General features: G+C 38.5%; 1 protein-coding gene across 1 annotated transcript; it reads right to left on the reverse strand.

Annotated features, from left to right (window-relative positions):
- Positions 1-1,007: 1,007 nt before the first annotated feature.
- Positions 1,008-13,810, reverse strand: timm44 (translocase of inner mitochondrial membrane 44 homolog (yeast)). The gene is made up of 13 exons (XM_053635391.1): positions 13,631-13,810; positions 11,578-11,685; positions 11,307-11,483; positions 10,511-10,591; positions 9,962-10,111; positions 9,689-9,825; positions 9,185-9,270; positions 7,926-8,018; positions 6,576-6,700; positions 6,442-6,492; positions 6,235-6,324; positions 5,517-5,627; positions 1,008-3,923 (listed from the first exon to the last, which is right to left on the reverse strand). The coding sequence occupies exons 1-13, from the start codon at positions 13,658-13,660 to the stop codon at positions 3,804-3,806; spliced, it is 1,359 nt and encodes a 452-aa protein (XP_053491366.1). The 5' UTR covers positions 13,661-13,810; the 3' UTR covers positions 1,008-3,803.
- Between the last annotated feature and the right edge of the window lie 1,551 nt (positions 13,811-15,361).

Consider the following 15,361-nt stretch of genomic DNA (forward strand, 5'->3'; position numbering starts at 1 on the left):
AGAGTGTCAAGCTGTAATATCTTGCTAAGAAAATTTTATGAGTGCAAGCATGCTTATTCATTCACTACTTGTCTTCAAGCATGTCAGGAGGTGAAATCTGTAATGTCACAAAAGGAAAAATTGGATTTTCCTTTTGCTAAGGTGCTAGGATTATAGCTGCTGTTTTCACTGACACAATGAAGACATCAGCAGAAACATTTATCAGCAGCAATGTTTGACCTCACTGCTATGATTTCAGACATTTAAGAAGAGATTTCATTGTTTTGTGATTCACCTGGATGATTTAAAGGAACAGTTCAGCAAATCAAATGTACCCAATCCCCACCTCAAGTAGCACCAATCAGCTACATCATGTTTAGTGTCTAATATTTGCTTCTTTAGTTTTGCACTGGAAATATGACACTAATGTAGTGAACAGGTAATGAAACTTTATCTCATTCAAAATGTATATTTGTATCTATTCTGTAACGTTATCCAGGAAGCCGTCTTGAACAACCCAGGTGCACTTATTTTTCTCATTTTGTTCAGGCAATTTGATTTAATTCCTAAGATTTTATACTCCAGAGCTGTTGAAATCTCGAATCTGATTGGTCAGACAGTGTTGATTAATTTTCTTTACCAGCAGCTCTGACAGAAGTGCCAACTGTAATTCAATCATAGGTTTGCATTAATGCACCCGTTCTAATGCATCATAGATTGCATAATAACAACTTAGAGGGACTTGTGTGGCAGACAATCTATAAGATCTAAGGCTAACAATAAAAACGTATTGTTATTTAACAAAGAAAAAGATATAATCATTGCTATGGTGACGTTTTCTGTCTGGGGATGTTTACCATTTAAGCAAAGAGTCTCCATTGTCAGTTCTGTGTAACAGTAAGTAATCGGTCACAGAAAAGTCTTCAGGACAGAGGATTTTGCACTTTTGGGTTTCTTGGATAGCATGACAAACTGCATTTTTTTTGTGTGTCTGATTCACTTCAACAGAGAGAAGAAAAAGAGGCTCATGAGGGAATTATTTTTTTTAATATATAAATAACTGTTATAATGCAAGTAACAACACGAACTAACTTGTCTCACAAACATTACACAACATTGAATGTATCTAAAAAAAAAGGATAAAAAGTCAGTATTTAATAAATAAAAACTAATCATTGGCAAATTGCTGTGGTATGAGAGGAATAAAACATATTGGGATATAATCATCTACAGAGTGGTAAAAGTATCTCCGCTTCTTGTCTGGCTGCATTACACACCTCCTTGTCTGTTTATCTCTTAAAATATATAGTTCCACTTAAATACATTGAACTGTTTACTTTAAAAATGAGATTGAAGCAAGTATAAGAAGATTTCAGACTTTGGGTGAGACATACTTCTATTACTCATTAGCTACATTAGTCTTGTAGTTCCAGTGCAAAACAAAAGAAACAAATGTTATACACCCAATGTCTTGACTACTACTACTATATCCAAGGAGAGAGACTCTGATTCGGTTTGATATCTGGCGGAACTGTTTAGTTAAGAAGACATTTGTGCTGGTTTTGAAGCAGGAACTTCAGTCTGCCACTAGAGAGATGAGGTCGAGTCTGTGATTTATGCTGGTTTGGAGCTCGACCGAGGCATGTCTGCCTCCACGTTAAATCTGGTGACAAAGTGTTCTCTTCAAAGCCACAACTGGGACATTGTCAAGCCAGCACAAGACTCATTGATCAATACAAACCAAATTAGCCATCGCTTCCTTCCAGGACAGAATTATAGATTCTCGTAAAGAAGCTGCCTTATGGCTTTTATTAATAGAGATGGCATGTCCGTGTCTGGGGTGATCACAGATTTAATTTTGGCTTGAGCTCACTTCTGGATTCTGCTGACCATTGAAGAACCGTGTTGCCCATGAGGCTCCTGCATGCAGACACACAGCCACTGACTGTAGAGTGTCTCTAATCTGCAAGCTCAGTGTTCCTGCGTGTCTCTTCACTCTGTTGGCCATTTATGGAGACATCAGAGACGTGCTATTTATTCTAAAGCATGCTCTTGCTGAGTCACATGCCTCTGAGAAGTAGCAAGGAATGACCAATTCTCATTCTGTTAAAGAAATTAATTATGATAATGAGCATATTTTATGCTTGCAGAGTCAGAGTTGTTGTTTTACAGTGTAAATTATCTATTGGTTAATACAGATGAACACAATCACATATGGTTTCAGGCAACAGCAGGCTGTGGAGGTGTGTTGTATTTGCTGGCACCCATGAGAATCATACTGAGGGATGTGGGTGTTGAGGAGCTGTGAGCCTCAGCAGGGGGATTTATCACGGCAGACAGGCCTGAAATAGCCAAGCTCAGCGATGGATGAATGCATGTGCTTGTTCATCATTTTTTTCAGAGCTGGAATATAAATCTAACCATTTCTGTGTTAGTCAACCGTCTTTCTCATGCTGCAGTGTATATCTGCAATTTTTGAGATGATAATACACACTGTACATGATTAACGATCAAATATATTTGAAGCAGCCAACAAATTAGTATATGATTTAGAGCAGGTTCAGTGTGATTCAATAAACAAATAAATTTTAGTGGAACAAAAGTGCTAGAGGCCTCTCCTCCTACACTGATACTGACAGATACAGAGGTCACACCCCCTGTGCTGATACCGAAAGGTTCAGAGGCCACACTTTCTTCAATGACACTGACAGGCACAAACCATGCCTCAATCACACTCTCTTTTAAAATGTGTGTGATTATTGAGGCATTCAATAATCAAGTTTCACGAATACTAAACTGGTGTCTATAAGCTTCCCTGTTAGCTACATTAGCCTTACAGTTCATAAGAAGCAAACTTCAAACACAAAACATATCCTCACTCAATTTCATTCTGACAAAATGTTTCCATCCATCCATCCATCCATCCATCCATCCATCTTCTACCGCTTACTCCTTCTTCAGGGTCGCGGGCGAACCTGGAGCCAATCCATGGGAGCATCGGGCACAAGGCGGGGTACACCCTGGACAGGGTGCCAGTACAAAATGTTTCCTTCAAGTGAATTTGAACATTCACAATAGACTTAATTTATACAGTCAACCTTTTTTCTAATTTATTTTAAAAATCAATTTGTAATGTATGAGTTTATGCCTTGGCAAAAGCAGAATTTCTTTCCTGATTCTTTTTTTTTTTTAATTACAGAGTCCACTTCACTTTAAAACTGTATTACACACTGTATCATTAAAAAAAACCCTGAAAAATTATGTTATTTTCCAGCCAAGATGTGTAACTTCCTGTTTAAGGATTAATCTTGCAAACGTTTGCCACATTTTTAAATGTGATTAAAAACTTCAAATAGGTTCTTACAGTTATAGTTTATTGGATATTAAACTTTTGGGAATGATTCTATAATTCAAATCTCAACCATTAAAGATGGGCAAAAAATGAGAATGTAGCTAATAATAGGTGGACTTCAGAGTTACATTGGCTTTTGAGCCTTTCCACTGACTGATAGCTGAGTTAGCATATCTGGCTGAACTATCCCTTTAAGGTCATTATTTGATATAAATGGCACTGCTTTACCACTGACCCTACTGTGTAGGGAGGAACTGAACACAAATCTGCAGCATAAATGCAACACAATCAGCTGAGAGTCACACGTCCATCCAACCATGTTACATCACTCTCAGGTCCAGTGATACGACACAGCCCATGTAGTACAGTCATGCTTTAGGGAAAGTGTCACACAGTGGAGAGTGTGTGCACAGCCACTTCCTTCCATTCTGAACCGTGTGTGTGTGTGTGTGTGTGTGTGTCCTCAAGCAACTCAGAGGACCTGCTCTGTGCTCGAGGCTGAGATGTCCAGCAGCCTCCAGGCAGCATAGGGGTTGAACTCCTCCTGGTCTCGACACAAAGCCCAAACATACATCATCCTGAGGACTTTCTCCTAAGGACCAGAAGTCAAACACATAGACAGAAAACGACACACAAATACGTTAATAAAGCCCTGTTACATACTAAAATACGCAGACTGCATAAAGCAGGGCTGATATTAGGCAGAAATGTTTTTTCCCGAGAGAGAGAGCGCGAGAGAGAGAGAGATAGAAGAGACCAATAAATCTCCACATCTAATTTGCACATTTTGCCAATTATTCCAAATGTACTCAGTCAGCCAGTCTGGATTTTACTTCTTTACTTTTGCACCGAAACTATGGGGATAATGTAGCCAACACATAATGGAAGTCTATCTGACCAAAAATTTGTTCCATAAACATCATATAAAACGTCATATACTTACTTCATTGACATCGTCAAGTAAAAGTAATAACAGAAATAGCATGGAGTGTATGTATTTACAAAATTACATATAAGGAGTAACTATACTCTCATTTTTATCACTTCCAACTTTTAAACTTTGGGAGCCAAGACAAACTGTTCTAAGGAAGAAAGGTTTTGGGTCTTCAAGATGGCCACCTCCAAAACATTGCCGTGTTTAGCTTTATGGTGAAGTTTTGTTCATGTTTATAGATAAGTCACACCATGTCTTAAACCACATCAGAAGGTCTGATGAACTGGATGTGGTTTTACAGAAAAATATTTGGGGTGAAATAGTCAACTGACTGCATTTCCATGCAGAGAAATTACTCCTTTACTGTCTAAATCACAGAATGTTTTTATTTATTTCTTAAAATAAAATAGCCTGGCTACTTCAGTGTTCTATTTTCTGTCTCAGTCAGTGACCTGCTGTTACAAAAAAGCTCCATCTACATTCAAAACCCCATCAACAGGCTGTCAGAAAGCGTTCATGTCATATTAATGACCCAGCCAGTGTTTATGTGTTTCTTAATCCAACTCTGACCAAAAGCAGCTCCACTCCAAATCACCAGCCTAATAAAAGCTGATTTGAAATGACAAAGATGATAAAGGGGGGAAAAATACAAAAAAAATGTAACTGATGTTTACATGTAACTGATGTGCTCTCTGGAACTGGAATGTCTGTTCCCCTCTCCCCTTTTACATCTAACCAGAAGGTCTAGCTCCTGGGACTGGAATATCTAGGTCCGTGGACCAAGAATGTCCAGCTTCCTATAACTGGAATGTCTAGCTACCTGGGACTGGACCATCTAGCTCCCCATAACTCCTAGCCCAAGGCTACATTTTCTGGTGTTTAGTGCCTCTGTAGGTCATACCAGTGACCATAGCAATGATATGTGATATTCAGGATGCTCCATATTCTGTAGACTATTTTTCTGATTTATACTTCTGCATCTATTTATCTGTGAGCATGTGCAGTTATCATGCACAGACTGTCACATAGGTGTCTGCAAACACACTTGTACATAACATGAACACTTGTGCTACGGGGCAGTGTGGAGTACTAAACCAGCCCTGACCATTGCTCTGGGACTTGAGTTCCAGGTTAAACCTTGTTTTAGCTAAAAACAGACCAGCTACCCTGTACACTAATTTAAGCACCTGCTTTGGCCCAAAGTGTAAAGGGGCCAACAATCCCAGCTCCACAAACTGCATCAGAACTCACCGGGTCACCCTCCACCACTTCACCCTTGGTGTTACGGATCACCATCACCAACTGTGCCTGGAAAGTAATGATGAGGACAGGGCCTTGTTCCATCATTTTCCCCATGGCCAGCTACACACACACACACACACACACACACACACACACACACACACACACACACAACTGAATTAGATTTGAAATTGCATTTCCTGAGAAGAAAGCATTTGTCTTTTGCATACATGCTCCATTAACTGTTACAAACTGATTTACGTCTTCAGAATAAAAATGAACACAAATGCAATGAAGTGAATACTAATGTTCTGTTTGTGGAAAGAAAAAAAAAAAAGGTACTATTCTAGTGATACTGTGATGACTATTCTGTATTGCTACTAGCTCAAAACCAGAATTCAGGCAGGAAAAAAAAATACGTCACAGTTCTTGAAGACTTGACTGACACAAGACATTTCATAATATTTAAAATTGTGTAGTGTGAAAGGGTAGGTGAGATTTTCAAAGTCACCCCTTTTTTTCAACTAATGAGATCCTTTTAGGGGAATTTATTTGAGTACACAGCCTGGTCAAAGTGAACAAATCTCACCCTTGTGTGTGTGTGTGTGTGTGTGTGTGTCTATATATATATATATATATATATATATATATATATATATATATATATAAATAAACAGAAAAGAGTAATGTAACATATTTTCCTGCATATTGTCAGCTTTATGCTCACATCTACATTGTCGATGTCAAGAATCTTCGAGTGAAACTGCAGTCCCATTCCTTTAGCTTGCTGAATTGGATGGGCCAACTGGCTATAAGTCTGTGAAACCAAGTGTAAAGCATCAGAGAATCTCGTCATTTAAGGAATTATCGAAATCCATAACAAGTGCAACACATCAAACGAACACATTGTCAATACTGAATTATGTCCACATACAGCTTCATAGCACCAATCCTTGAGGACCTCAAGCTCTCCTTGAATCATAGCCTAAAAAAAACAAAGACGAATGAGTTTAAAGTGGCACACAAGTGCACGTCACTTTGCTACAGTTAAATGTGTTGCCGACGTACCTCCAGGATGTTGGGAATGATGTCCTTCTCACATTGTTTTAGAAATGAGTCTTTATCAAAGTTGGGGTCTGCCTTCAAGATCTCAGTGAGAACTTCAGACATCTCAGTCTTGGAGAACAAGCCACCTATTAAGAAACAAAAATCAAAAGTGCCTTGTTTCATTTTAGACATTTGTAGATAATGGGCATCAACTTTCTGGCCACTATATATAATATTAATCTCTCATTCAGATGATACACTGTGGGACAGAAGCCATCCTTTATAAGGACCACATGTCCTACACTGAAACTAAAAGGCAGTAGAGGTCTCGCTACTTCACTGAGACGAGCAGGCACAAAGGCCACACCTACTCTTTTAGGACTGACCATTGCAGAATACACACCTCATTCATTTGGACTTACAGCCGCAGAGGCCATGCCTACATTGATAGGAATGACAGGCAGAGTCCATGCCTACGTTGATGGGATGGATGGGCAAAGTGGCCATGCCTCCTTTAATGGGACTAAAGCAAATAGGACGGACTTCCTTCATTAAGACTGATCAGCATAGGGACCATGCCCCTTCACAGATGGCACACCTTTTCCACTAGAACTGCCAACCCAGAGGACATGCCACTGCCAACTAATAGGCAGAGAAGCCACACCTCCTTTATTGTGAGTGACTGGAACAGTGGGCAACTTTCATTGGGACTGATGGGCATAGAGGCCATGCCTCCTTCACCAAGACTGACAGGCACACCTTCTTTGTAGAGACTGATAAGCACAGAGCTCACTCCCCTTTCATGGAGACTGACAGGAACAGAGGCTATGTCCCTTTCTGGGACCATATCTCCTACACTGGGACTGACAGGAAGAGAGGCCATGCTTAATTCACAGAGATTTAAAGACATTGGTTAGCTCGTGCTGTCAGCGTGCTCTGAATTCCACTTACAAATAACATAATTAAAATAACAGTAAGCTTCTTTGAAAAGTTTACCAAATCAGGAAAAACTTGTATCTTGTAAACATGCACACTAAAGAATTAATACAAGTCTTTTTTACTAAAAAATAATCAGCAATCTGCTTGTTGCTCACTGCTACCTGGGTCTGACGCACGTCCATAAACCGTAAAAGGAGCCATAAAGGGGAATCATATGCATGAAGATAAATCATTTGGTGTTCAGTCAGCGTCACACACTCGCATACCCAGGTTTCTTAAACAGTATTAGATAAGGAATGCAGATCAGGAATGCTCCTCCCCATTTCATCAGTTTCACTTGTATGAATATAAAAGACAAAACCTATTTCCAAATCAAATCTCTTGCTATGAGAAGTCTGTTAAAATATAGGTAGCTGAGGTGATCCACTTTACCTATAAGATCTGTCATCTTATCCGTGACTGCACGAGACGCTCTGATTAAGGCATTGTCACTCTCGTCGTATTTCATCTTCATTTCAAAGAATCCTGCAGATAGAAAACAAGTAAAGGGTTTAAAGAATCAACAAGCCAATGTGACAATTAAAAGACGTTTAGCTCAGTATTACCATAAACAAAAAGTTTCATAAAACAGCAGTCTATATTATATATATATATATATATATATATATATATATATATATATATATATATATATATATATATATATATATACACACACACACACACACACATACACACACACATACACACACACACACATAAAATAATTCTTTTAACTGAGTTTGAGCAATGACTATATTTAGCTCTTTGTCAACATTTTGTCAATTTTTATAGATAACGATCATACAGTGTCAGGAACCACATCGGTCAGTCTGTTCGAACAACTCAACACAGATTGAGGTGAGTATGTGATGATTCAGGCATGTAGTTTGCATGATGCTAAATAATGCTAAACTTCCCTTAAGTCTTAGCTACATTAGCTTCCAAGCTCTAAACTGTATTGTAAATTTTATTTTTGCAGAATTGTACCTTTAAAAAAAGGCCTGAACCACAGCTCAATGTGGCCTAATTGGCCTCTGTTCACAGCATCATACTTTCTGACCAGCAGCATCCCTTTATCATGAATCATAACTCTCTTTACAAATAATTTATAATAGTGTAAGTATTAGATGATATGTTATAGGTCATGCGGACAGTAGTTAACAGCTTCATACTTGAGGGAACATTCTTAAACTCCAATGCGGCTAAAACCTTTTGGAGGAGAAAAAGGCAAATCTCTTCTGTTAGCTCTCAAACCTCCATTGTGTGGCTTAAAAAAATGAAATGAAATTGAACTGGACAGAAAAAACAGACACCCTTCCAATATCAGCATGAGATAGCATCCAATTTATTTACCTCATTCTGAATGAATCATAGTCTTCAAATGTGAGACTCATCAATTTTAGCTCCCTTCGAATTAACGCATTACTGCAATGCTTCATTTATAGGCCTCATTAGGCAAAAATATGATACTCAGCTCAAAAGACAACTTTCATCTAGTACCGCATCTGATATGCAAGCCACAACGGGTTCGGCTGAGGCCACAGCGCCATCTGCTGAACAAACGATCGCACAACTTGCTGAACTTTCCACATTTCCTCCGAGACAACTGTGTGCCCAATAATAGCACAGTGAACACAGAAGACACTTACTGTTAAAAACTACATTGTTGTCCTTGAAGTCTTTCCACTGTTGGAACCATTTCGAGTCCTTGTGAAGCACGACACCTGTTGCCTCCCTGAAATCACACACAGACACACCCAAGTTTCACATACTATCCTTATGAGGACCTTCCATTCACATAGTTATCAACACAGCTAATTAATGCTATGCTACACTTAATTCTAACCCTACACTTAGCCTCAACAACCAAAGGGAAACCTTCTGGCTCTTTTAGTTTGGTTAATAAATGCTGCAGTTTAAAAAAACAAAAGTAATAATGCCCCAACAAGATCAAAACTGTCAGATGTTCCTGTGGAGATACCTCCACCCCCAACACACAAAGAGAAAGACAGGTCACCCACCCAAAGCTCATTTGGTCAATAGTATATATTAGATTTCAGAAAAATCTGGACACTGAGCAAGTTGTGTCTAAATGTCCTGCTTACAAAACAACAAGAGTGGTGAAAAGGAGGATCACATTCAAGCAATCTTACTCATTGGCATCAAAAACTTTGGCTTCAGCCTCCGCTGCTTTAGATGAGAAGTCACTTCTCTTCCGTAACCTAGTGGGTGCTTTGTAAGGTCCGCTATGTCCAATGTCTCCGATTTCCTTTTTTACGCTCTCCATACCCTGAGGAGCATCACACACACATAAGCATCACAGTTTATAAAACATCTGACTAAAAGGGCAGCAAAGCCGAATGCTTCCATGATGTTCACAGCAAAAATAAGCTTGAAACATTAAACTTATAGGTCTTCATTCGGACCTGTGAAATTGCTCGAAAGGCTCCAGTCTTTCCCAGCTTCTCTCCACTCTTAGAGACACTCTCTGCTGACTGCTTGGCTGTTTTTGCAGCTTCCTCCATTCCCTCCATGATTTTTTTCCCAATGTCCGAGCGGCCGACCTCTTCTAAACCCTAAACACACACACACACACACACACACACACACACAAACACTGTAAACACAGCAGATGAGTCTTATGAAGACTGAGAATACATTTGTGTGTTATAGTGTAACGCTGTCGTAAACTAATCTTTTGTACCTTTAATGTGTGACTTTCAGCTGAAAATGTGGATATAGTGTACCTTTGAAAAACATTTTAAAGTATTTACTTGGACTGTAATTATCTTTTGGAGTAAAGCTTTAAATCTTTGGTATACTACATACAACTTTCTAGGTAAAAGTACTAAAAACGGTACCACCCCAGTGACGACAAAAGGTACTACCTTTGTTCAACAGTGTTTATTACTTTATCATTAATTACACTCCCATTTACAGCTCATGTATCCTTCCTAAATGTTTTGTGCACTCACCTCTTTGACTGTTTCTGACAGCGTCCCCAGCTTCTTCTTCAGCACCTCTGAAGTCCTCACTGTTTCAGACTCAATGGTTTTCTACAAAGAGATTATTTAAAGCAGAGATATGATAATACAAAGAGATAAATAAAATGTTACTAGTATAAAGACACTATTTTGTTCATATAAACAATTAATAAAAGCTACTTTCTCAGTGTACACTGAAGGACTCATCGTACATTATGGAGAGCTGATGTTTCTCTGGCATACTGCATAACCCAGTGGTTTTCAAAGTGGGGGCCGCCAGGGGGCGCCCGGGGGGCCTCAACAATTTGGTATGCCCATCCCTCCCACTAGTATGTTTTCTCTGTCTCACTCTCAGACAACCACACACACACACACAATCAATGCCTAATGTAATGTAATTTAAAGAGGTAAGATGTAAATATGAACAAAAAAGGGGGATATATTCAGAAGTCTGTATTTTTAATGTGTTTTAAAGACATCTTGCAAAAGGGGGGCCTCGGTCAAATGTTAATGTCATTTGGGGGGGCCTTGCCCTGGAAAAGTTTGGGAACCCCTGGCATAACCAATATTACATCAATTGCATAGCAAACAGATTTTGTGCAGAGTCTCTCTCTCTTATATATATACAAACGAACAAATGCACACACACGTGTATATATATGATAAATACAAGTCAAACAAATCAGTTTGTACAGAGATTACAAACAAAGATTGCTTATCCTGTATGAATCAATCATAAGGACTGTTCCATAAATTACCAAGATACACATAATAAGAAGGAACTTGCATATTTCCGCCGAGCTTGTTGAAGTGCATCTGATTCCTCCAGCTTTTTGGCCTCCTCGCGAAATTTCTTGATGCTCTCCTTCATCTCCTTGTTTTTGCCCAGCTCCTGCTTCATGCTGTCCAAAAATTCACCTAAGAAGCCTTTTCGCCCTCCTCTGTCTGCTGATAAATACCGTACCTGCAAAAGCAGAAGGAATGCACTGTAACCTTACAGAAATATTTAACTGACTCTTAGAAGTGTAAAACATAAGTAAACTTGGGATAGTTCAAACCTGTGAGGCACTTGTGAGAGACCCACATATCCTGTGCACACGGGAGCTCTCATATGTGGATGAACAAGTGCGTGTAGTCAGTAATACTAAACCCCTCCTGGCATAGTGCTGAAAACAGAGAGAGAGAGACAGAAAAACTTCAAAAACTACTCAACACACCCAAAGTGCAGTGCATACAGTGGGGGGAAATAAGTATTGGACATGTCAACATTTTTTTCAGTAAGTACATTTCCAATGAGATTATTCACATGAAATTTTCATCAGACATCAGTATTAACTCAAGAAATCCAGAAATATAAAGAATTCACAAAATTAAAGTCCATAAATAAAGTTATGTGTAATAAAGTGGAATGACACAGGAAAAAAAATATTGAACACTCTAAGAAAAAGCAGTTCTCCAAGGCAGGGTAAGGCAAAGAATCAGCTGAAATCTGTAAGTAGTTAGAAAGTAATTATAACCCCTATCTGTGCAAATTAATATCAGCTGGGTTAGTAAATTGATGGTCTATAAAAAGGCTTTTCATTACCAAGGTGTCACACAAGAAACGTCTCATGATGGGTAAAAGCAAAGAACTTCACAACCTTATTGTTGCGAAACATATTGATGGAATCAATACAGATGTCTTTCAAAACTTCTGAATCCTCCAGTAAGCACCATTGGGGCCATTATCTGCAAGTGGAAGCAACATCAATCCTCCATCAACCGGCCATGCACAGGAGCTCCTCCCAAGATTTCTGACCAGGGAGTCAGAAGAATAGCCAGAAGAGTAGCCCAAGAGCCAAAGACCACTCAGAAAGAGCTCCAGAAACACTTGGGGGCAGCAGGTACCATCGTCACAGAGAAAACAATAGGCAACGCACTCCACTGCTCTCGCTCACCCCTCAAGACTCCATTACTAAAGAAAAGGCATGTCGAACTTTGTTTAAAGTTTGGTACAACTCATTTGGACAAGCCTATGAAACACTGGGAGTGTGTAATCTGGTCAGACGAGAGCAAAATTTTACTTTTTGGCTGTCATACTACACAACATGTTTGGAGAAGAAATGGCACTGCACATCACCCTAAAAACACTATACCAACAGTGACGTTTGGAGGTGTGGGGCTGTTTTTCATCGCATGGTAGTGGCAGACTTCGTATAATTGTGTTCAATACTTTTTTCTGGTGTAATTCCATTTTATTACACATAACTTTATATATAGACTTTAATGTTTAGATTGCTTTATATATGTGTAGGTTTCTTGAGTTAATACCAAAGTCTGGTGAATAGCATCACTGGAATTATATATACTGAAATTACATTTAATTCAATACTTATTTCCCCCACTGTATGTTGTAACAGTATGCACATGTAAGCATATAGCAGTAAGTAGTAAGCGGTGTTTCCCAATTCTGAACCTTTCATCCCTTCAAATGTCACCATATTATTGATCACATATACCATAATATACAAGTATACCATATATACAATATTAAATACTCACTGTTTATTTTTTCTCCTATTAAAATCCATTATAAAGGAGTTATCAATGACCCCCCTTGTTACGTCAGAAGGGCAAACAACCGCTAATTTCACACAGGCATAACAAACATACAACACCAGAAACCAATTACAAGCAGAATCACTAAACACAACACAAATACTTCAATATGAAACCATTTAATGTGTTTAGGGTGAGGGTTCTTTAATACAGGCACAGAGCATCGTGTAGACACGCACGTATCTAATGGGTGTACTCGATAGCAATGGACATGCTCTTAAGTGAAATTCCTCACATGCCCCCCAAAATTCAAAGATTAAACAAATAAATATCGCAGAGTAAACAGGAAAAACAAAACAGAAATCATATTGGAAAAAGGCCCAAAAATAAAAATCGGCTCACCGGCATGACACACTAATGTTAGCCAGCTAGCTATCACCTCGGCTTGTTTATTTTCACTGCTACATCCTTACAAAAGATAAATTAATATTTCTAAGCAATAGCACAATGTTTCAATAATCATACACACTTCCGATTAAGTTTGAACAAAAGTTTTAATGGAAAAATATTCACCTGGTAACAGTGACACAAGGAGGCCGCCATCTTGGTCGCGTTGCCTGTGTGAGGGTCTGTTGACCTTGTGACACATTTCCGGAGGCGGAGCCAACGACCACGTTTTCCCAAGGAAATTTCACGTGGAGGTGACAGTATCTCTGAAATTATTCCGCGTTCTGTCTCATGGTAAACGTTTTCTGATCCGTGTTGCAAACCTAAAAAAATGGCAAAAAGTCCAGTATTGATATTTGCTTTGATGAAATAATTTAATATGTTAAACCTCAGCCTGATCATAGAACAACATTATTATACTGAAACATAACTTTATTATAAAAATTAAATGGTTTGGGAAGGATTCTATGCTCGAATTTTATATATATATATATATATATATATATATATATATATATATATATATATATATATATATATATATATATAAAACTACTGTAAAGTCTAACTAAAAAATCTAAATCAATATGTAGAAACATGGAGGCAGCACAGATATCTATATTTCATTTGTTTTACATCAGGAGTCTATTCTGAAAACACAGTGGACATGAGGTGGGAATAAATACCATGCAGACATTCACACACATTCACACCTAGGCGCAATCCATCTACATGCCTGTTTTTGGGAGGTGAGAGGAAACCGGAGAAGCAGAGAACCCTGCTTCTCCGGGGCGGCTGTGGCTCAGGTGGTAGAGTCCACTAATCGTAGGGTTGGCGGTTCGATTCCTAGCCCACATGACTCCACATGCCGAAGTTGGGCAAGACACTGAACCCCAAGTTGCTCCCGATGGCAAGTTAGTGCCTTGCATGGCAGCTCTGCTACCATTGGTGTGTGAGTGTGTGTGTGAATAGGTGAATGAGTGAATGTAAAGTGCTTTGGATAAAAGCGCTATATAAGTGCACCATTTACCATTTAACCCACACAGACATAAGGAAAACATGTACTCAGAGCTCTGAGGTGACAATTCTCCCTGCTCTGTAACCATGCCAAACAGCTCAGAAGTGGTTACTTATGATAAATAAATGAATGAATGAGGGACTGAATGAATAATGACATTGCCTACACCAAAAAAAATAAAGTAGCATGTATGTGATTTGGATCAATGTTCATATCAAAGAACCAACTCATTCATGAACAACACTAGCAGTGAGACAGGTATGATAGTGCATAGGTGGATCAGATATAGCAGTGTTTCTGGCAACTACTGTAACCACTGGGTTTAGACAAAATCCACCAATCAAAAAATTTCCATCCAGCAGCAGTGCTGTGGTTGGACACTAAGAGTAAACATAAATGATCACACATTGTGGATGAAACATAAAATGGCCAGTAAGTGTTACATCCAATTATATCACAGTCCTGTTGAATTCTCAGATCTGATCAGTTAGATTAATTTTCTTTAACAGCAGCTGACAATCATGTCAAGCTGTATTTCAGATCACAGGTGTGTAATTAATGTGCCCATTCTAACAAGTTGCCATTTCTATAATAAAAACATACCGTGTGTCTTGAATGGCAGAAAAGTTTCATTTAACATAATATTTAACAAATTATTAGTATTTATCAGTATTATTATTTAACCAAGATATATAATCATTGATATGAAGACATCTGTGAGAAACAGTTTTTTTTTTGTCTTATTCTTTTCAATAAAAAGAAAAAAATAGAGGCTGGTAAGGGAATGACTGTTTATACTAACTACTTATTCTATACTACACCAAAGTATATCTGTCATT

The sequence above is a fragment of the Ictalurus furcatus genome, chromosome 10, assembly GCF_023375685.1.
Source record: "Ictalurus furcatus strain D&B chromosome 10, Billie_1.0, whole genome shotgun sequence".
In the NCBI taxonomy this organism is placed as follows: domain Eukaryota; kingdom Metazoa; phylum Chordata; class Actinopteri; order Siluriformes; family Ictaluridae; genus Ictalurus; species Ictalurus furcatus.